At 37.4% G+C, this 21,122-nt stretch overlaps 1 protein-coding gene across 1 annotated transcript in view; it reads left to right on the top strand.

The window, feature by feature from the left end:
• Positions 1-21,122, top strand: part of LOC133053041 (probable ATP-dependent RNA helicase DDX4) — a 95,152-nt gene that overhangs the window by 30,084 nt on the left and 43,946 nt on the right. The window contains exon 4 of the mRNA XM_061137826.1: positions 3,038-3,115. Within this exon, the coding sequence (XP_060993809.1) occupies positions 3,038-3,115 (78 nt within the window). The remainder of the gene's footprint in view (positions 1-3,037; positions 3,116-21,122) is intronic.

The following is a 21,122-nucleotide window of genomic DNA, read 5'->3' as shown; positions in this document are numbered from 1 at the left end:
CAAAGAGAGAAGAACCAAATTAACAAAATTAGAAACGAAAATAGAGAGATCACAACAGACAACACTGAAATACAAAGGATCATAAGAGACTACTACCAGCAGCTCTATGCCAATAAAATGGACAACTTGGATGAAATGGACAAATTCTTAGAAAAGTATAACTTTCCAAAACTGAACCAGGAAGAAATAGAAGATCTTAACAGACCCATCACAAGCAAGGAAATCGAAACTGTCATCAAAAATCTTCCAGCAAACAAAAGCCCAGGACCAGATGGCTTCACAGCTGAATTCTACCAACAATTGAGAGAAGAGCTAACACCTATCTTACTCAAACTCTTCCAGAAAATTGCAGAAGAAGGTAAGCTTCCAAACTCATTCTATGAGGCCACCATCACCCTAATTCCAAAACCAGACAAAGATGCCACAAAAAAAGAAAACTACAGGCCAATAACACTGATGAACATAGATGCAAAAATCCTTGACAAAATTCTAGCAAACAGAATCCAACAAAATATTAAAAAAATCATACACCATGACCAAGTGGGCTTTATCCCAGGAATGCAAGGATTCTTTAATATCCACAAATCAATCAATGTAATACACCACATTAACAAATTGAAAGATAAAAACCATATGATTCTCTCAATAGATGCAGAGAAAGCCTTTGACAAAATTCAACACTCATTTATGATTAAAACTATCCAGAAAGCAGGAATAGAAGGAACATACCTCAACATAATAAAAGCTATATATGACAAACCCACAGCAAGTATCACCCTCAATGGTGAAAAATTGAAGGCATTTCCCCTGAAATCAGGAACAAGACAAGGGTGCCCACTCTCACCACTACTATTCAACATAGTGTTGGAATTTCTGGCCACAGCAATCAGAGCAGAAAAAGAAGTAAAAGGAATCCAGATAGGAAAAGAAGAATTAAAACTCTCACTGTTTGCAGATGACATGATCCTCTACATAGAAAACCCTAAAGACTCTACCAGAAAATTACTAGAGCTAATCAATGAATATAGTAAAGTTGCAGGATATAAAATTAACACACAGAAATCACTTGCATTCCTATATACTAACAATGAAAAAACAGACAGAGAAATTAAGGAAACAATACCATTCACCATTGCAACAAAAAGAATAAAATACTTAGGAGTATATCTACCTAAAGAAACAAAAGACCTATACATAGAAAACTATAAAAACACTGATGAAAGAAATCAAAGAGGACACAAACAGATGGAGAAACATACCGTGTTCATGGATTGGAAGAATTAATATTGTCAAAATTGCTATTCTACCCAAAGCAGTCTATAGATTCAATGTAATCCCTATCAAGCTACCAACGGTATTTTTCACAGAACTAGACCAAAGAATTTCACAATTTGTATGGAAATACAAAAAACCTTGAATAGCCAAAGTAATCTTGAGAAAGAAGAATGGAACTGGAGGAGTCAACCTGCCTGACTTCAGAATCTACTACAAAGCCACAGTCATCAAGACAGTATGGTACTGGCACAAAGACAGAAATATAGATCAATGGAACAGAATAGAAAGCCCAGAGATAAATCCACGAACCTATGGACACCTTATCTTTGACAAAGGAGGCAAGGATATACAATGGAAAAAAGACAACCTCTTTAACAAGTGGTGCTGGGAAAACTGGTCAACCACTTGTAAAAGAATGAAACTAGAACACTTTCTGACACCATACACAAAAATAAACTCAAAATGGATTAAAGATCTAAATGTAAGACCACAAACTATAAAATTCCTAGAGGAGAACATAGGCAAAACACTCTCCGACATAAATCACAGCAAGATCCTCTATGACCCACCTCCCAGAATATTGGAAATAAAAGCAAAACTAAACAAATGGGACCTAATGAAAGTTAAAAGCTTTTGCACTACAAAGGAAACTATAAGTAAGATGATATTTGTTTTTATGACTTTCTTCATTCTGTATGACAGTCTCTAGGTATATCCATGTTCCAACAGGTGACCCAATTTAATTCCTTTTTATGGCCAAGGAATATTCCATTGTCTGTGTATACCACACCTTCTTTATTCATTTCCTCTGTTGATGGAAATTTTGCTTGCTTCCCTGTCCTGGCTTTTGTAGATAGCGCTGCAGTGAACATTGGAATACATGTGTCATTTTGAATGACGTTTTTCTCTGGGTATATGCCCAGTGTTGGGATTGCTGGGTCATAGGTTCCTTCTGTTTTTAGTAGTTTTTAGGAACCTCCGTATTGTTCTCCATAGTGGCTGTATCAATTTACCTTCGCTCGAGCAGTGGAAGAGGATCTCTTTTCTCCACACTCTCTCCAGCATTTGTTGTTTGTACACTTTTTGATGTTGGCCATCCTGACTTGTGTGAGGTGATAACTCATTGTAGTTTTGATTAGCATTTCTCTAATAATTAGTGATGTTGAGCATCTTTTCATGTGTTTGTTGGTCATCTGTATGTCTTCTTTGGAGAAATGTTTGGTCTTCTGGTGGTAGTTTAGTCACTAAGTCATGTCGGAGTCATGTCCAACTCTTGCAACCCCATGGGCTGTGGCCTGCCAGGCTCTTCTGTCCATGGTATTCTCCAGGCAAGAATACTGGAATAGGTGGCTGTTTCTTTCTTGAGAGGATCTTCCCATCCCAAAGATCTAACCTAGGTCTTGTGCATTGCAGGCAGATTCTTTACCAACTTAGCTACGAGGAAAGCCCCATGTAAGGTCTTCTACCAGATTCGTATTAGCAAACTGTTTCCAGTCAGTCATGGTTGGGAAAAGTTATATTCTTCTTTTGATTTTCAGTGTCTTTAATTATGAGTGGGAGTTAGTCAGCGTTTTTTTTTTCATTTGGAGGACTACCTATTCTTATTCATCGCCCATTTTTCTACTAGGCTACTCATGTTTCTTACTGCTATGTAAAATTCCTCCTATGCCGTGTGGATGGCACATTTAGATGGTTTAAAGCTTACTTACCACCAGGATACTTTTTTGTTATTTTGACTTGCTTCAAATGTTCTTTACTTTAGAAATGGGTGATGGATCGTCTGGAAGAGATCATTTCATGAGAAGTGGATTTGCCTCTGGGAGGAGTTTGGGAAACAGAGGTAAGTATCTTTCTTTAATCATCTGTTATAATAGGTGAATAGTGGAATGAATAGAGGCTTTTATGGCTGTTTAGTGCAAGGTTAAATCTGATATAACTTAGTGTACAGTAGACTTGGTTGGGATGATGATTTTTTTTTTAATACAAGTATTCTTTTCACTGTTTTACATTTTAAGATAGTAGGAAATAGTTGAATTGATTAGATGGGTAGATTGGTTAAAGAGAGTTGCTTCCCAGAGCTGCTTCTTGATGTGTTGATGGTTCTTGTTCCCATTGGCATGGGAGGAATGGGAGAAAATCCAGAGACTAGAGTGTGAAGGCCCTTTTTCTTAAGTTTTATGTTTCTCAAGAAAAGGCAGTATGTGAAACAGTTTTGTTAGCTCACTAGTTTTAAGAGGTTGTTTTCCCAAAATTGAAAGTTTTTATTGTCACTTTTAGAACAACCAGCACTAGATGTGACAGATAATGACACAGCAAAATAGTTTCCTCCTTTCCATTTTTAGATTTGTTATTAAACTGCTGAAAATATTGTGCACTGTGTTTTATTATAGTGCAACAAAATACTATTAGAACCTCAAATGGTCATATGGATCTTTAAATAAATTTCTCTTATGGGGCCCTAAGCTAGGGTAAATAGTTTTATATATACATGACACTTATTCTTAAACTTATTAAATGTTAGTTTTTGAAAAACTTTGGTATTTGTATATATTTTTATTCATTGGAATCTGAATGTTGGTATATGTTATTTCATTTGTTACTTGGAAAACTTAATTTTTTAAGATAAAGTTAACATAAGTGTGAATTATATATTTTGACATATTTCTTCTACTAATGAAATTTGTTGAAGATGCATATATTTATTTTTTATCTTTAAGCCTGGATATCAAGTAAGAGGCATTAATGTTTTGGACCATGTAGTTGTGCTTAGAGATTCAAGTGTGTATTCTGTTTGCTACTACTAAGAAGTAACAAATACCTTAATACGACACTCAGGGAGCTACTTAATATTTGGATATATTTTAAAGTCCTAATTTAGAATGATATTTTTTGATGCAGACTTCTAACATTGTTTACTAGAGCCTTTTGAAATGAGAAAACCATCACTGAGATTTTACTATGAATTGTTAATTCAATATGTTGCAGATTTAAATGCATTAAATTTCTGATCGAAACTGTGAATACTGATACTTTAAAAGTTATCTTTGAAAAAATCTGAAAAAGAATGAATATATGTATATGTAAACTCAATCACTTTGTATACCTGAAACTAACACAAAATTGCAAAATAACTATACTCCAATAATATTTAAGAAAAGAAAGTTCTCTTTAATACTGCATATAATCCGGGAAATTTATAGAAGAACCACACCTTTCCCAAATGATTCAGTTTACCATTATAGTTTGTTTCAATCTTTATGGTATTTTTTCTCACAAATTGGATATATCTAGTAACATGGTTTTAAAATTGACTTTTAATTACCTAAAATATATATTGATTCGCTTTTTATCATCTGTGAAGCGTGGCCTGAAAAGCCTTAACTTCCTGAATCATGTGCTTTTTTAGAATCTGATAAAAATGCTGATAGTTGCATATACACAGTTTTGCATGTGGCATTGGGAATTTCACAGATCTCTTAGCTCCTCTGTATTAGGATATTATAGATGTAGAGAAGACAATTTGTGAAAATCACAAGATTATGATAATTATCCCAATGATAGTTTAAAGTGGCTATTTGTGATGTTTGGGGTGCTTAAGTTTATGTTTTAAATAACTGTGCTGCTTGCCATAGAAACTCTGCCCTCAAATTTCTTAATTTCGAGGTAGAGAAGCACATGGAAAGAAATATTGCTTAAAAAGAGCTACACGTAGTATGCTGTGGGAATGTGATTGATGAATTGATTACAGATGGAGAACTGAAGGAGGACTTCACAGGAGAGGTGGGTTTTGAATCAGGCTTTTGAAGAGTGAAAAGAATTTTGCTAGGAAAAATAGGAAAGCAAGGAATGTCATGCTGAAGGAATAGCATGTAGGAAATAGAAGATATTAGAATTTCACAGCGTGGAGTATGGAAAGTTGTTTTATGAATTAAAATGTTGGGTGTTCAGAGTTGTATAGTGGAATATAAAACTAAGAAGGTTGATAAGGGGAAATACTATGGAGGAGTGGGAGGTAAAGGGAAGTGGTATTGTTAGCATTTTTTCGTTATTATATTAGCCCCTTCTTAATTCTAATTTTAAAAAGTAGATTGAGTGTGATTTAAGTACTAGAAAAATGAATAGGGACTTCCCTGGTGGTCCAGTGACTTAGGCCTCTTACACAGCCAATACTAGGGGCCCTGGTGTGAATAAGCTTTTTCAGTGCAGAGGTGAGGATGGAGGCTAGCAAGTGTAGCTTGAAGGAAATACAGAATGTGAGAAAACAGAGGCCGCAAATGTAGACAAATTTTTTTGCCTATAACGGAGCAGAGAAATGCTACAGTAGCTGGAAGGGAGTATGAAGTTACTTTATTTTTAAGGTTATGAAAAATATTAAGGATTTTTATGATGAAAGATGAATTCTATTGAAATTTTTTTTCAAAATTTGCAAACTAGTACAGCCACTATGGTGAACAGTGTGGAGATTCCTTAAAAAACTGGAAATAGAACTGCCATATGACCCAGCAGTCCCACTGCTGGGCACACACACTGAGGAAACCAGAATTGAAAGAGACACGTGTACCCCAATGTTCATTGTAGCATTGTTTACAGTAGCTAGGACGTGGAAGCAACCTAGATGTCTGTCCACAGATGAATAGATGAGAAAGTTGTGGTACATATACACAGTGGAATATTACTCAGCTATAAAAAGAACATATTTGAGTCAGTTCTAATGAGGTGATTGAAACTGGAACCTATTATACAGAGTGAAGTAAGTCAGAAAGAAAAACACCAATAACATTATATCAGCACATATATATGGTGGAATTTAGAAAAATGGTAACAGTGACCCTATATGTGAGATGGCAAAAGAGACACAGTTATAAAGTACAGGCTTTTGAACTCTTGGGAGAAGGTGAGGATGGGATGATTTTAGAGAATAGCATTGAAACATGTATATTACCATATGTGAAATAGGTGACCAGTCCAAGTTCGATCCTTGAAACAGGGCAGTCAAAGCTGGTGCAATGGGACAATCCAGAGAATTTGGATGGGGAGGTAGGTGGGAGGACGGGTTGGAACAGCCTTGTTCCAAACAAGGAACACCTGTGGCTGTACACAGGTACAGCTATGTACACACATGGCTTGTACACCCATGGCTGATTCATGTCAATGTATGGCAAAACCCACCACAATATTGTAATTAACCTCCAAATAAAGAAATTAATTAAAAAAGTAAAATATTTAATTAAAAAAAGATAATATGAGCTTCTTTGGGATCTGAAAACTAACTTAGGGAGGTTCTTGGCAAATAAGAGAAACAAATCAAGATAAGGGAGCTGTTGTTTTCCCCCTGTCACTTGTCTCCATCTTGTTCACCTACATTTTTTATAAAGCTGAGAAGATAGGTGGAAATGGTAGGACCTGGGCTAGAAAATTAAACTCATGACAGTAGTCTTTGGTTTTGTTGAAGTTCACAGCAGGCTAATATGCTACTTCTAGTATATTTTCAATTAAAAAAATACATATAACAACAAAATTTACTGTATTAACCAAAGAGTCTGAGCAACTGAACTGAATGTCCTGAAAAAATCAATTAAGTCTAACTGTTCTAATACATCATTTAGGATCTCTGTTGCCTTATTGATTTTCTGTCTGGAAGGTTTGTCCACTGATGTCAGTGAGGTCTTAAAGTCTCCTTTATTATTGTATTCCCATCCATTTGTCTGTTAGTATTTGTTTTCTATATTTCAGTTCAGTTCAGTTGCTGAGTCATGTCTGACTCTTTGCAACCCCATGGACTGCAGCACCCCAGGCTTCCCTGTCCATCACCAACTCCAGAGCTTACCCAAACTCATGTCCCTCGATCAGTGATGCCTTCCAACCATCTCATCCTCTGTCATCCCGTTCTCCTCCCGTCTTCAATCTTTCCCAGTATCAGGATCTTTTCAAATGTTAGTTCTTCACATCAGGTGGCCAAAGTATTGGAGTTTCTACTTCAGTATCAGTCCTTCCAATGAATATTCAGGAATGATTTCCATTAGGATTGACTGGTGGGATCTCCTTGCAGTTCAAAGGACTCTCAAGAGTCTTCTCCAACACCATAGTACAAAAGCATTACTTGTTCGGCACTCAGCTTTCTTATTTTTTTTCATGTATTTTTATTAGTTGGAGGCTAATTCCTTTACAATATTGTAGTGGTTTTTGTCATACATTGCCATGAATTAGCCATGGATTTAAATGTATTCCCCATCCCGATCCCCCCTCCCACCTCCCTCTCTACCCGATCCCTCTGGGTCTTCCCAGTGTACTAGGTCTGAGCACTTGTCTCATGCATCCAACCTGGACTGGTGATCTCTTTCACCCTAGATAATATACATGTTTCGATGCTGTTCTCTTGAAACATCCCACCCTCGCCTTCTCCCACAGAGTCCAAAAGCCTGTTCTGTACAACTGTGTCTCTCTTTCTGTTTTGCATATAGGGATATCATTACCATCTTTCTAAATTCCATATATATGTGTTAGTATACTGTAATGATCTTTATCTTTCTGGCTCACTTCACTGTGTACAATGGGCTCCAGTTTCATCCATCTCATTAGAACTGATTCAAATGAATTCTTTTTAACAGCTGAGTAATATTCCATGGTGTATATGTACCACAGCTTCCATATCTATTTGTCTGCTGATGGGCATCTAGGTTTCTTCCATGTCCTGGCTATTATAAACAGTGCTGCGATGAACATTGGGGTGCACGTGTCTCTTTCAGATCTGGTTTCCTCAGTGTGTATGCCCAGAAATGGGATTGCTGGGTCATATGGCAGTTCTATTTCCAGTTTTTTAAGAAATCTCCACACTGTTCTCCATAGCGGCTGTACTAGTTTGCATTCCCACCAACAGTGTAAGAGGGTTCCCTTTTCTCCACACCCTCTCCAGCATTTATTGCTTGTAGACTTTTGGATAGCAGCCATCCTGACTGGCGTGTAATGGTACCTCATTGTGGTTTTGATTTGCATTTCTCTGATAATGAGTGATGTTGAGCATCTTTTCTTCTGTTTTTTAGCCATCTGTATGTCTTCTTTGGAGAAATGTCTGTTTAGTTCTTTGGCCCATTTTTTGATTGGGTCATGTATTTTTCTGGAATTGAGCTGCAGGAGTTGCTTATATATTTTTGAGATTAATCCTTTGTCTGTTGCTTCATTTGCTATTATTTTCTCCCAATCTGAGGGCTGTCTTTTCACCTTGCTTATAGTTTCCTTTGTTGTGCAAAAGCTTTTAAGTTTCATTAGGTCCCATTTGTTTATTTTTGCTTTTGTTTCTAATATTCTGGGACGTGGGTCATTGAGGATCCTGCTGTGATTTAAGATGGAGAGTGTTTTGCCTATGTTCTCCTCTAGGAGTTTTATAGTTTGTGGTCTTACATTTAGATCTTTAATCCATTTTGAGTTTATTTTTGTGTATGGTGTTAGAAAGTATTCTAGTTCCATTCTTTTACAGGTGGTTGACCAGTTATCCCAGCACCACTTGTTAAAGAGGTTGTCTTTTTTCCATTGTATATCCTTGCCTCCTTTGTCAAAGATAAGGTGTCCATAGGTTCGTGGATTTATCTCTGGGCTTTCTATTCTGTTCCACTGATCTATATTTCTGCCTTTGTGCCAGTACCATACTGTCTTGATGAGTGTGGCTTTGTAGTAGATTCTGAAGTCAGGCAGGTTGATTCCTCCAGTTCCATTCTTCTTTCTCAAGATTACTTTGGCTATTCAAGGTTTTTTGTATTTCCATACAAATTGTGAAATGATTTGTTCTAGTTCTGTGAAAAATACCGTTGGTAGCTTGATAGGGGTTGCATTGAATCTATAGATTGCTTTGGGTACTATAGCCATTTTGACAATACTGATTCTCCCAATCCATGAACATGATATATTTCTCCATCTGTTTGTGTCCTCTTTGATTTCTTTCATCAGTGTTTTATAGTTTTCTATGTATAGGTCTTTTGTTTCTTTAGGTACATATACTCCTAAGTATTTTACTCTTTTTTTTGCAATGGTGAATGCTATTTTTTTCTCTTTCTGTTTTATCATTGTTAGTGTATGGGAATGCAAGGGATCTGTGTGTTAATTTTATATCCTGCAACTTTACTATGTTCATTGATTAGCTCTAGTAATTTTCTGGTAGAGTCTTTAGGGTTTTCTATGTAGAGGATCATGTCATCTGCAAACAGCGAGAGTTTCACTTCTTCTTTTCCTATCTGGATTCCTTTTACTTCTTTTTCTGCTCTGATTGCTGTGGCCAAAACTTCCAACACTATGTTGAACAGTAGTGGTGAGAGTGGGCACCCTTGTCTTGTTCCTGATTTCAGGGGAAATGCTTTCAATTTTTCACCATTGAGGGTGATGCTTGCTGTGGGTTTGTCATATATAGCTTTTATTATGTTGAGGTATGTTCCTTCTATTCCTGCTTTCTGGAGAGTTTTAATCATAAATGGGTGTTGAATTTTGTCAAAGGCTTTCTATGCATCTATTAAGATAATCATATGGTTTTTATCTTTCAATTTGTTAATGTGGTGTATTACATTGATTGATTTGTGGATATTAAAGAATCCTTGCATTCCTGGGATAAAGCCCACTTGGTCATGGTGTATGATTTTTTTAATATGTAGTTGGATTCTGTTTGCTAGAATTTTGTTAAGGATTTTTGCATCTATGTTCATCAGTGATATTGGCCTCTAGTTTTCTTTTTTCTTTGGCATCTTTGTCTGGTTTTGGAATTAGGGTGATGGTGGCCTCATAGAATGAGTTTGGAAGTTTACCTTCCTCTGCAATTTTCTGGAAGAGTTTGAGTAAGATAGGTGTTAGCTCTTCTCTCAATTGTTGGTAGAATTCAGCTGTGAAGCCATCTGGTCCTGGGCTTTTGTTTGCTGGAAGATTTTTGATGACAGTTTCGATTTCCTTGCTTGTGATGGGTCTGTTAAGATCTTCTATTTCTTCCTGGTTCAGTTTTGGAAAGTTATACTTTTCTAAGAATTTGTCCATTTCATCCAAGTTGTCCATTTTATTGGCATAGAGCTGCTGGTAGTAGTCTCTTATGATCCTTTGTATTTCAGTGTTGTCTGTTGTGATCTCTCCATTTTCATTTCTCATTTTGTTAATTTGGTTCTTCTCTCTTTGTTTCTTAATGAGTCTTGCTAATGGTTTGTCAATTTTGTTCATTTTTTCAAAAAAACAGCTTTTCGCTTTGTTGATTTTTGCTATGGTCACGTTAGATTCTTTTGCATTTATTTCTGCCGTAATATTTAAGATTTCTTTCCTTCTGCTAACTCTGGGGTTCTTCATTTCTTCCTTCTCTAATTGCTTTAGGTGTAGAGTTAGGTTATTTATTTGACTTTTTTCTTGTTTATTGAGGTAGGCCTGTAATGCTATGAACCTTCCCCTTAGCACTGCTTTTACAGTGTTCCATAGGTTTTGGTTTGTTGTGTTTTCATTTTCATTCATTTCTATGCATATTTTGATTTCTTTTTTGATTTCTTCTATGATTTGTTGGTTATTCAGAAGCATGTTATTTAGCCTCCATATGTTTGAAGTTTTAATAGTTTTTTTCCTGTAATTGAGATCTAATCTTACTGCACTGTGGTCTGAAAAGATGACTGGAATGATTTCAATTTTTTTTAAGTTACCAAGACTAGATTAATGGCCCAGGATGTGATCTATTCTGGAGAAGGTTCCGTGTGCACTTGAGAAAAAGGTGAATTTGATTGTTTTGGGGTGAAATGTCCTATAGATGTCAATTAATTCTAGCTGGTCCATTATGTCATTTAAAGTTTGTGTTTCCTTGTTAATTTCCTGTTTAGTTGATCTATCCATAGGTGTGAGTGGGGTATTAAAGTCTCCCAGTATTATTGTGTTACTATTAATTTCCTCTTTCATACTCGTTAGCGTTTGCCATACATATTGCGGTGCTCCTATGTTGGGTGCATATATATTTATAATTGTTATATCTTCTTCTTTGATTGATCCTTTGATCATTATGTAGTGTCCTTCTTTGTCTCTTTTCACAGCCTTTATTTGAAAGTCTATTTTATCGGATATGAGTATTGCGACTCCTGCTTTCTTTTGGTCTCTGTTTGTGTGAAATATTTTTTTCCAGCCCTTCACTTTTAGTCTGTATGTGTCCCTTGTTTTGAGGTGGGTCTCTTGTAGACAGCATATATAGGGGTCTTGTTTTTGTATCCATTCAGCCAGTCTTTGTCTTTTGGTTGCGGCATTCAACCCATTTATATTTAAGGTTATTATTGATAGGTATGGTCCTGTTGCCATTTACTTTGTTTTGGGTTCACGTTTATACAACCTTTCTGTGTTTGCTGTCTAGAGAAGATCCTTTAGCATTTGTTGAAGGGCTGGTTTGGTGGTGCTGAATTCTCTCAGCTTTTGCTTGTCTGTTAAGCTTTTGAATTCTCCTTCATAGCTGTATGAGATCCTTGCGGGGTACAGTAATCTAGGTTGCAGGTTATTCTCTTTCATTACTCTAAGTACATCCTGCCATTCCCTTCTGGCCTGAAGGGTTTCTATTGATAGATCAACTGTTATCCTGATGGGAATCCCTTTGTGTGTTATTTGTTGTTTCTCCCTTGCTGCTTTTAATATTTGTTCTTTGTGTTTGATCTTTGTTAATTTGATTAATATGTGTCTTGGGGTGTTTCGCCTTGGGTTTATCCTGTTTGGGACTCTCTGGGTTTCTTGGACTTGGGTGGCTATTTCCTTCCCCATTTTAGGGAAGTTTTCAGCTATTATCTCCTGGAGTATCTTCTCATGGCCTTCCTTTTTGTCTTCTTCTTCTGGGACTCCTATGATTCGAATGTTGGGGCGTTTCACATTGTCCCAGAGGTCCCTGAGGTCGTCCTCATTTCTTTTGATTCTTTTTTCTTTTTTCCTCTCTGCCTCATTTATTTCCACCATTTTATCTTCTACCTCACTTATCCTACCTTTTGTCTCCATTATTCTACTCATGATTCCCTCCAGAGTGTTTTTGATCTCATTTATTGCATTATTCATTTTTAATTGACTCTTTTTTATTTCTTCTAGGTCCTTATAAAACATTTCTTGCATCTTCTCAATCCTTGTCTCCAGGCTATTTATCCGTAACTCCATTTTGTTTTCAAGATTTTGGATCATTTTTATTATCATTATTCTAAATTCTTTTTCAGGTAGATTCCCTATCTCCTCCTCTTTTGTTTGACTTGGTGGGCATTTTTCATGTTCCTTTGCCTGTTGGGTATTTCTCTGCCTTTTCATCTTGTTTAGATTGCTGTGTCTGGAGTGGGCTTTCTGTATTCTGGTGGTCTGTGGTTCCTTTTTATTGTGGAGGTTTCACCCAGTGTGTGGGGTTGGACGATGGGCTTGTCAAGTTTTCCTGGTTAGGGAAGCTTGCGTCAGTGTTCTGGTGTGTGGAACTGGATTTCTTCTCTCTGGAGTGCAATGGAGTGTTCAGTAATGAGTTTTGAGATGGGCCTGTGTGTTAGGTGTGACTTTGGGCAGCCTGTATGTTGATGCTCAGGGCTATGTTCCTGCGTTGCTGGAGAATTTGCGTGGTATGTCTTGCTCTTGAACTTACTGGCTCTTGGGTGGTGGTTGGTTTCAGTGTAGGTATGGAAGCTTTTGGATGGTCTCTCATTACTTAATGTTCCGAGTAGTCAGTAGTTTTCTGGTGTTCTCAGGTTTTGGGCTTAAGTCTCCTGCCTCTGGATTTCAGTTTTATTTATTCCAGTAGTCTCAAGACTTCTCCAACTATACAGCACTGATAATAATACTTCTAGTTTAATGGTGAAAAGATTCTCCACTGTGAGGGACACCCAGAGAGGTTCACAGAGTTACATGAAAAAGAGGAGAGGGAGGAGGGAGATAGAGATGAGCAGGAGGAGAAAAAGGGGGACACAAGAGGAGAGAGACAGATCTACGCAGTTGTCTGTTCCCAGAGTGTTCTCCGTAGCCCAGACATCCGCAGAGATTCACAGAATTGGATTGGGAAGAAAAGGGGAAAGGAGGAAATAGAGGTGTTCTGAGGTAGAAAACAGAGAGTTAAAAGTGGGAAGGAGTAATCAACACACTCCTGAATAGAAATGGGAACTGAATATTGGATTCTTAAATGTCCAAAATTTATATCACATACTGAAAAACTAAGATTAAAAATCAAGCATAGAGGTTAGACTCTTTAAAATACAATATTTAAAAACAAAAACAAAAACACACAAAAAATGTAGAAATAATTATGAAGTTCAGTTTAAAAATAGGACTTCTTTCTTTTTTTTTTGCAAGGTTATAGTGAAATGAAAATGAAAATTAAGAAATAACAGAGTAGTATTAGAGTACTTTAAAATGAAATAAGAGAGAAAAACAAGAAAAAAAAAAGAAAAAGAAAAAAGAAAAAAATATTTTTTTCCCCTAATTAAAAAAATCGTAAAAATATATGAGAATGAAAGTTAAGGAGTAATGGGGGAGTAGTAGGGAATTTTAAAAGAAAATAAAAGAGATAAAATTAAAAAGAAAAAAAAATAAAAATTCTTTTTTTAATTTTAAAAAAGAATATATATATATATATCTAGGAATTTCTCTGGAGCTCTTGCAGTCAGTGTGGGTTCAGTTCAGTTTCAGATAGCTCCTCATTCCAGCTTACACTTCTCGGTATCTATAGGCCCATTCTGGTGTAGTCGGTGTTACCTACAGGGATTTTAATCTGTTGCACCGGTCCTTTCTGAAGCGGTTCCCTTTGTTTATTTGGCGTCTGTTTGCCGTCTCTTCGGTGTCTAATTTCCGCCCTGACACAGGCGGGCAGAGGTGATCTCTTATTTAGGTTTGCTAGTTCAGTCCTGCTACCGGGATGGCGGGGCGCTGCAGACAGATATCGCTGTGTGTGGGGAGCACTCACAGTGTTCCGGGCACACTGGGTTTGCCCCTGCTCACGGGTGTCTGTGCTTTCCCCGTCTACACTGCTCAGGCCCCGGCTGCTCTATCGGGAGTGTGCCCTGTGTTGCGTGAGGTTCCAGTTTTCGCGTACTCCACAAAAGCGTGGACTCGGTTGCGCCTGCGTTTTGTGCCTTCCCCAGCCTGAGCGGCTCAGGCAGCCAGGAGCTTGAGGGGCGCACTTTCCCTGGGTGCGGCGCGCCCTTTCCCCTCCGCGACCCCAGCCTCAGGTTCTGTGCATGCCGGTCCGGTGCCAGCAGCTTGTGTTTATTCTCAGGAGCTGGCCTCTAGCCGCCATCCTCCCGGTGGCAGATGTTGACCATCCAGAATCTCAGGAAGTCTTTGGATAGAAACTGGAGGCCTGTTTGCAGTGTGGGAGGGGATGCCATCTCTGGGGCCGAGTTTGCCCCTTTCCCCTCCCCTTTGCCTCCTACCTCCGGTGGGATGGGTCGGTCTGCCGCAGGCTATCTCTTATCTGGAGTTTCTCAGTCCCTTTGTTTTGCGAACGGCCGGCAGTGTGTTCGGGCCGGTTAATTTTCTCTGTTGCTATCCCACAGTTTAAAAAAGCTCCCTCCGATTGCTCTCAGGGCCTTTGGGCTGGTATTTACCCTAAGCAATGTCACCCGCTTCTCTCCGTTCTGCCCCCACCTGCTGGTGGCGGATGCGGGCGTCTGGGGTACTTTTCTGCTGGGAGTTGCTTTTAGGCACGTAATCTGTGGGCCTTATTTACTTTTTCCTCCTGGTTAGGTTGCACTCCGAGATTTGAAAACTTCCCCCAGACCCGCCAGTGCGAGGGTTTCCTGGTGTTTGGAAACTTCCTCTATTAAGACTCCCTTCCTGGGACTGGTCTCTGTCCCTAGCTCTTTTGTCTCTCTTTTCATCTTTTATATTTTGTCCTACCTCCTTTCGAAGACAATGGTTTGCTTTTCTGGGCGCCTGATGTCCTCTGCTAGCGATCAGAAGTTGTTTTGTGAAATTTGCTCAGCATTCAATAGTTCTTTTGATGAATTTGTAGGGGAAAAATTGGTCTCCCGGTCCTATTCCTCCGCAATCTTGGCTCCTCCCCGGCACTCAGCTTTCTTTATAGCCCAACTGTCACATCCCTACATGACTGCTGGAAAAACCATAGCTTTGACTAGATGGACTTTTGTTAGCAAAGTAATGTATCTGCTTTTTAACATGCTGTTGAGGTTGGTCATGACTTTTCTTCCAAGGAGTAAGAGTCTTTTAATTTCATGGCTGCAGTCACCATCTGCCGTGATTTTGGAGCCCCCCCCAAATATGTCTCTCAGTGTTTCCATTATTTCCCCATCTATTTGCCATGAAGTGATGGGACTGGATGCAATGATCTTCATTTTCTAAATGTTGAATTTTAAGACCACTTTTTCACTGTCCTCTTTGACCCTCATCAAAAGTCTCTTTAGTTCTTCTTTGCTTCCTACCATAAGTGTGGTGTCATCGGCATAGCTGAGATTATTGATATATCTCCTGGAAATCTTAATTCTAGCTTGTGATTCCTCCAGCCCAGCATTTGGCATGATGTAGTCTGCATATAAGTTAAACAAGCAGGGTGACAGTATACAGGCTTGACACACCCCTTTTCCAATTTGGAACCAGTCTTTTGTTCCATGTCCAGTTCTATCTGTTGATTCTTGACCTGCATACAGATTTCTCAGGAGACAGGTCAGGTGGTTTGGTATTCCCATCTGATTAAGAATTCTTCATAGTTTGTTGAGATCTAAACAATCAAATGCTTTGGTGTAGTCAATAAAGCAGAAGTAGATGTTTTTATGGAATACATGATTTTTCAATGATCCAGTGAATATTGGCAATGTGATCTTTGATTCCTCTGTCTTTTCTAAATCCAGCCTGAATATCTGTAAGTTCACAGTTCATGTACTGTTGAAGCATGCTTGGAGAATTTTGAAGGTTACTTTGCTAGCATGTGAGATGAGTGCAATTGTGGGGTAGTGTGAACATTCTTTGGCATTGCCTTTCTTTGGGATTGGAATGAAAACTGACCTCTTCCAGTCCTGTGGCCACTGGCTGAGTCTTCCAAATTTGCTGGCATGTTGAGTGCAGCACTTCCACAGCATCGTCTTTTAGGATTTGAAATAGCTCAATTGGAATTCCATCTCCTCCACTAGCTTTGTTCATAGTGGTGCTTCATAAGGCCCATTTGACTTCACATCCCAGGATGTCTGCCTCTAGGTGAGTGATCACACCATCATGGTTATCTGGGTCATGAAGATCGTTTTTGTATAGTTCTGTGTATTTGCCACCTCTTCTTAATATCTTCTGCTTCTGTTAGGTCCATACCATTTCTGTCCTTAATTGTGCCCATCTTTGCATGAAATGTTCCCTTAGTATCACTCATTTTCTTGAAGCGATCTCTAGTCTTTCCCACTCTATTGTTTTGCTCTATTTCTTTGCACTGATCACTGAGGGAGGTTTTATCTCTCTTTGCTATTCTTTGGAACTCTGCATTCACATGGGTATATCTTTCCTTTTCTCCTTTTCCTTTCACTTCTCTTCTTTTCTCAGCTATTTGTAAGGCCACCTAAGACAACCATTTTGCCTTTTTGCATTTCTTTTTCTTGGGGATGGTCTTGATCACTGCCCTCTGTACTATGTCATGAACCTCCATCCATAGTTCTTCAGGCACTCTATCATATCTAATCTCTTGAATCTGGTTCTCACTTCTATTGTATAATTGTAAGGGATTTGATTTAGGTCGTACCTGAAGGATATAGTGATTTTTCCCTGCTTTCTTCAGTTTCAGTCTGAATTTGCAATAAAGAGTTTATGATCTGAGCCACAGTCAGCTCCCGGTCTTGTGTTTGCTGACTGTATAGAGTTCTCCATGTTTCTCTGCAAAGAATATGATATTTTATATACTTATATGTTTTTGTATTTATATATAATTATTTAAGTATTTAAATATAATTTTTAATATAAAATAAATAAATATTTATATAAATTTAGATGCTCGTATATTGAGTGTGTATGTGTCATTGAGAGTAATATCCTCTTCTTGTATTGATTCTTTTATCATTATATAGTGTCTTTCTTTAGCCTTTTTATGTCTTTTGTTTGGAAGTCTGTTTTGTTTATAGGAGTGTTGCATCCCCCACTTTATTGTCATTTTCATTTGCAAAAATACCTTTTTCCATCTCCCCACTTTGAGTCCTTTGTGCTGGAGTGGTTCATTGGTTTCTTAAAGAACTTAGTTTTGGCTTTATTGAGCCACTATTATATGTTTGTTTCCTCTTTCATTATTTTTTGTTGTGAACATTTTTCAAAGATTTATTTAGTTGTATTTATTTATGGCTGTACTGGGTCTTAATTGCTCTGCACAGGCCTTCTCCACTTGTGGTGAGTGGGGGCTACTCTCTAGTTGCAGTACATGGGCCTCTCATTCCACTGGTTTCTCTTGTTGTTTACCACGGACTCTAGGTGCATGGGCTTCAGTAGTTGCAACTCATGGGCTCTGGAGCACTGATTCAGTAGTTGTGGCACACAGGCTTAGTTGTCCCACCACATGTGGGACCTTCCTGAACTACGGATTGAACCTGTGTCTCCTTCATTGGTGGGTTCTTTACCACTGAGCCACCAGGGAGGCCTGCTTTTACCACCATTTTTCTCCTTTACTCTTCTGTGATTTGTTGTTTTTCTAATGTTCTTACTATTTGAGATGGATGTTTACCTCATTAATTTTCAGTTCTTATTGTATAAAATGTAATTTCTGATATGTGTCATTTTATCATACAATTCTAAGTATTTCTAAAGTTCCATTGTAATTTTTTTCTTTGAACTGTTTTGATAGAAGTGTTTCCAAATGTAAGAGAATTTTAAAATTGTATAATTGAGTTACTCGATCATTAGTTGTCAGTGTATAATAGTGATTTGCTATTTTTATAGATTATACACCATACAAAGTTAGTGTAAAATATTGACTATATTCCTTGTGCTGTATATTGCATCCCTGTAGCTAATTTATTTTATAACTAGTAGTTTGTACCTCTTACCTCCCCTTCACCTATTTCATACCTCCCTCACCCTTCTCCCATGTGGCAAACCACTAGTTTGTTTTCTATATCTGTTCATCTTATCTGTTTTTGTGTATTTGTTGACTTGTTTTATTTTTTGGATTCTACTTATAAGCAAAAATATACAGTATTTTTCTTCTAGCAATTTTTAATTTGATTGCATTGCAATTAGAGAGTTTTGTGTATGTGATAACTGATTTTTGAAATTGTTGAATTTACATTTTGGCCTTCCATGTGGTCAGTTTTTATGAACATTCTATTGTTGAAGAAAGTCACCAGTTTAATGTTTTTAGTTCTGTGAATATTTACTCTGTTCTTTGGATGATTGTAATTTGTCTGTTCTCCTTTGACTGTTTTTCTTGGCTGTTATAGACAGTGCTTATCAAAACATTTTTATGTGTATCTGTGTTACCATGTGAGTATATCCACAGGAAAAAGTATACTAGTATATTTTCAAAAAGTATTTTCCTTTAAAATTAGGATCAAGGTGGATCTAGTTTATAGTTTCAATGTTGTATCTGATTTGTGCTTATTTCCTTACGTCCTTGACTAGTCTTGGCATTTAAAAAAATATTTATTGGAATATAGTTGCTTTACAATGTTGTCTTAGCGTCTATTGTACAGCAAAGTGAATCAGTAATATATATATTTCCACTTGTTTAGATTTCCTTCCATAGAGCAATGAATAAAGTTCCCTGTGCTATACAGTAGGATTTTCATTAGTGATCTATTTTACACATAGCACCAATAGTGTATATAGGTGAAACACAGTCTCCCAGTTCATCCTTTCCCCAAGCCCCTGCCTCTTGATATTCTTAGATTTGTTGTCTATATTTGTGTCTCTGATTCAGCATTGCAGATAGGTTCATCTGTACCATTTTTCTAGATTCCACATTTATACATTAATATATGATATTTGTTTTTATGACTTTCTTCATTCTGTATGACAGTCTCTAGGTATATCCATGTCTCTACAGGTGACCCAGTTTAATTCCTTTTCATGGCCAAGTAATATTCCATTATCTGTGTGTACCACATCTTCTTTATTCATTTCCTCTGTTGATGGATGTTTTGCTTGCTTCCCTGTCCTGGCTTTTGTAGATAGTGCTGCAGTGAACATTGGAGTACATGTGTCATTTTGAATGACGTTTTTCTCTGGGTATATGCCCAGTGTTGGGATTGCTGGGTCATAGGTTCCTTCTGTTTTTAGTAGTTTTTAGGAACCTCCGTATTGTTCTCCATAGTGGCTGTATCAATTTACCTTCGCACGAGCAGTGGAAGAGGGTCTCTTTTCTCCACACTCTCTCCAGCATTTGTTGTTTGTACACCTTTTGATGTTGGCCATCCTGACTTGTGTGAGGTGATAACTCATTGTAGTTTTGATTAGCATTTCTCTAATAATTAGTGATGTTGAGCATCTTTTCATGTGTTTGTTGGTCATCTGTATGTCTTCTTTGGAGAAATGTTTGGTCTTCTGGTGGTAGTTTAGTCACTAAGTCATGTCGGAGTCATGTCCAACTCTTGCAACCCCATGGGCTGTGGCCTGCCAGGCTCTTCTGTCCATGGTATTCTCCAGGCAAGAATACTGGAATAGATTGCTATTTCTTTCTTCAGAGGATCTTCCCAACCCAAAGATCTAACCTAGGTCTTGTGCATTACAGGCAGATTCTTTACCCACTTAGCTACCAGGAAAGCCCCATGTAAGGTCTTCTACTAGATTCGTATTAGCAAACTGTTTCCAGTCAGTCATGGTTGGGAAAAGTTATATTCTTCTTTTGATTTTCAGTGTCTTTAATTATGAGTGGGAGTTAGTCAGCGTTTTTTTTCATTTGGAGTACTACCTATTCTTATTCATCGCCCATTTTTCTACTAGGCTACTCATGTTTCTTACTGCTATGTAAAATTCCTCCTATGCCGTGTTGATGGCACATTTAGATGGTTTAAAGCTTACTTACCACCAGGATACTTTTTTGTTATTTTGACTTGCTTCAAATGTTCTTTACTTTAGAAATGGGTGATGGATCGTCTGGAAGAGATCATTTCATGAGAAGTGGATTTGCCTCTGGGAGGAGTTTGGGAAACAGAGGTAAGTATCTTTCTTTAATCATCTGTTATAATAGGTGAATAGTGGAATGAATAGAGGCTTTTATGGCTGTTTAGTGCAAGGTTAAATCTGATATAACTTAGTGTACAGTAGACTTGGTTGGGATGATGATTTTTTTTTTAATACAAGTATTCTTTTCACTGTTTTACATTTTAAGATAGTAGGAAATAGTTGAATTGATTAGATGGGTAGATTGGTTAAAGAGAGTTGCTTCCCAGAGCTGCTTCTTGATGTGTTGATGGTTCTTGTTCCCATTGGCATGGGAGGAATGGGAGAAAATCCAGAGACTAGAGTGTGAAGGCCCTTTTTCTTAAGTTTTATGTTTCTCAAGAAAAGGCAGTATGTGAAACAGTTTTGTTAGCTCACTAGTTTTAAGAGGTTGTTTTCCCAAAATTGAAAGTTTTTATTGTCACTTTTAGAACAACCAGCACTAGATGTGACAGATAATGACACAGCAAAATAGTTTCCTCCTTTCCATTTTTAGATTTGTTACTAAACTGCTGAAAATATTGTGCACTGTGTTTTATTATAGTGCAACAAAATACTATTAGAACCTCAAATGGTCATATGGATTTTTAAATAAATTTCTCTTATGGGGCCCTAAGTTAGGGTTAATAGTTTTATATATATATGACACTTATTCTTGAATTCATTAAATGATAGTTTTTGAAAAACTTTGGTATTTGTATATATTTTTATTCATTGGAAACTGAATGTTTGTATATGTTATTTCATTTGCTTCTTAGAAAACTTAATTTTTTAAT

This window comes from Dama dama, chromosome X (genome assembly GCF_033118175.1).
Source record: "Dama dama isolate Ldn47 chromosome X, ASM3311817v1, whole genome shotgun sequence".
In the NCBI taxonomy this organism is placed as follows: Eukaryota; Metazoa; Chordata; class Mammalia; order Artiodactyla; family Cervidae; genus Dama; species Dama dama.
This window is presented reverse-complemented; position numbering and strand designations above follow the sequence as displayed.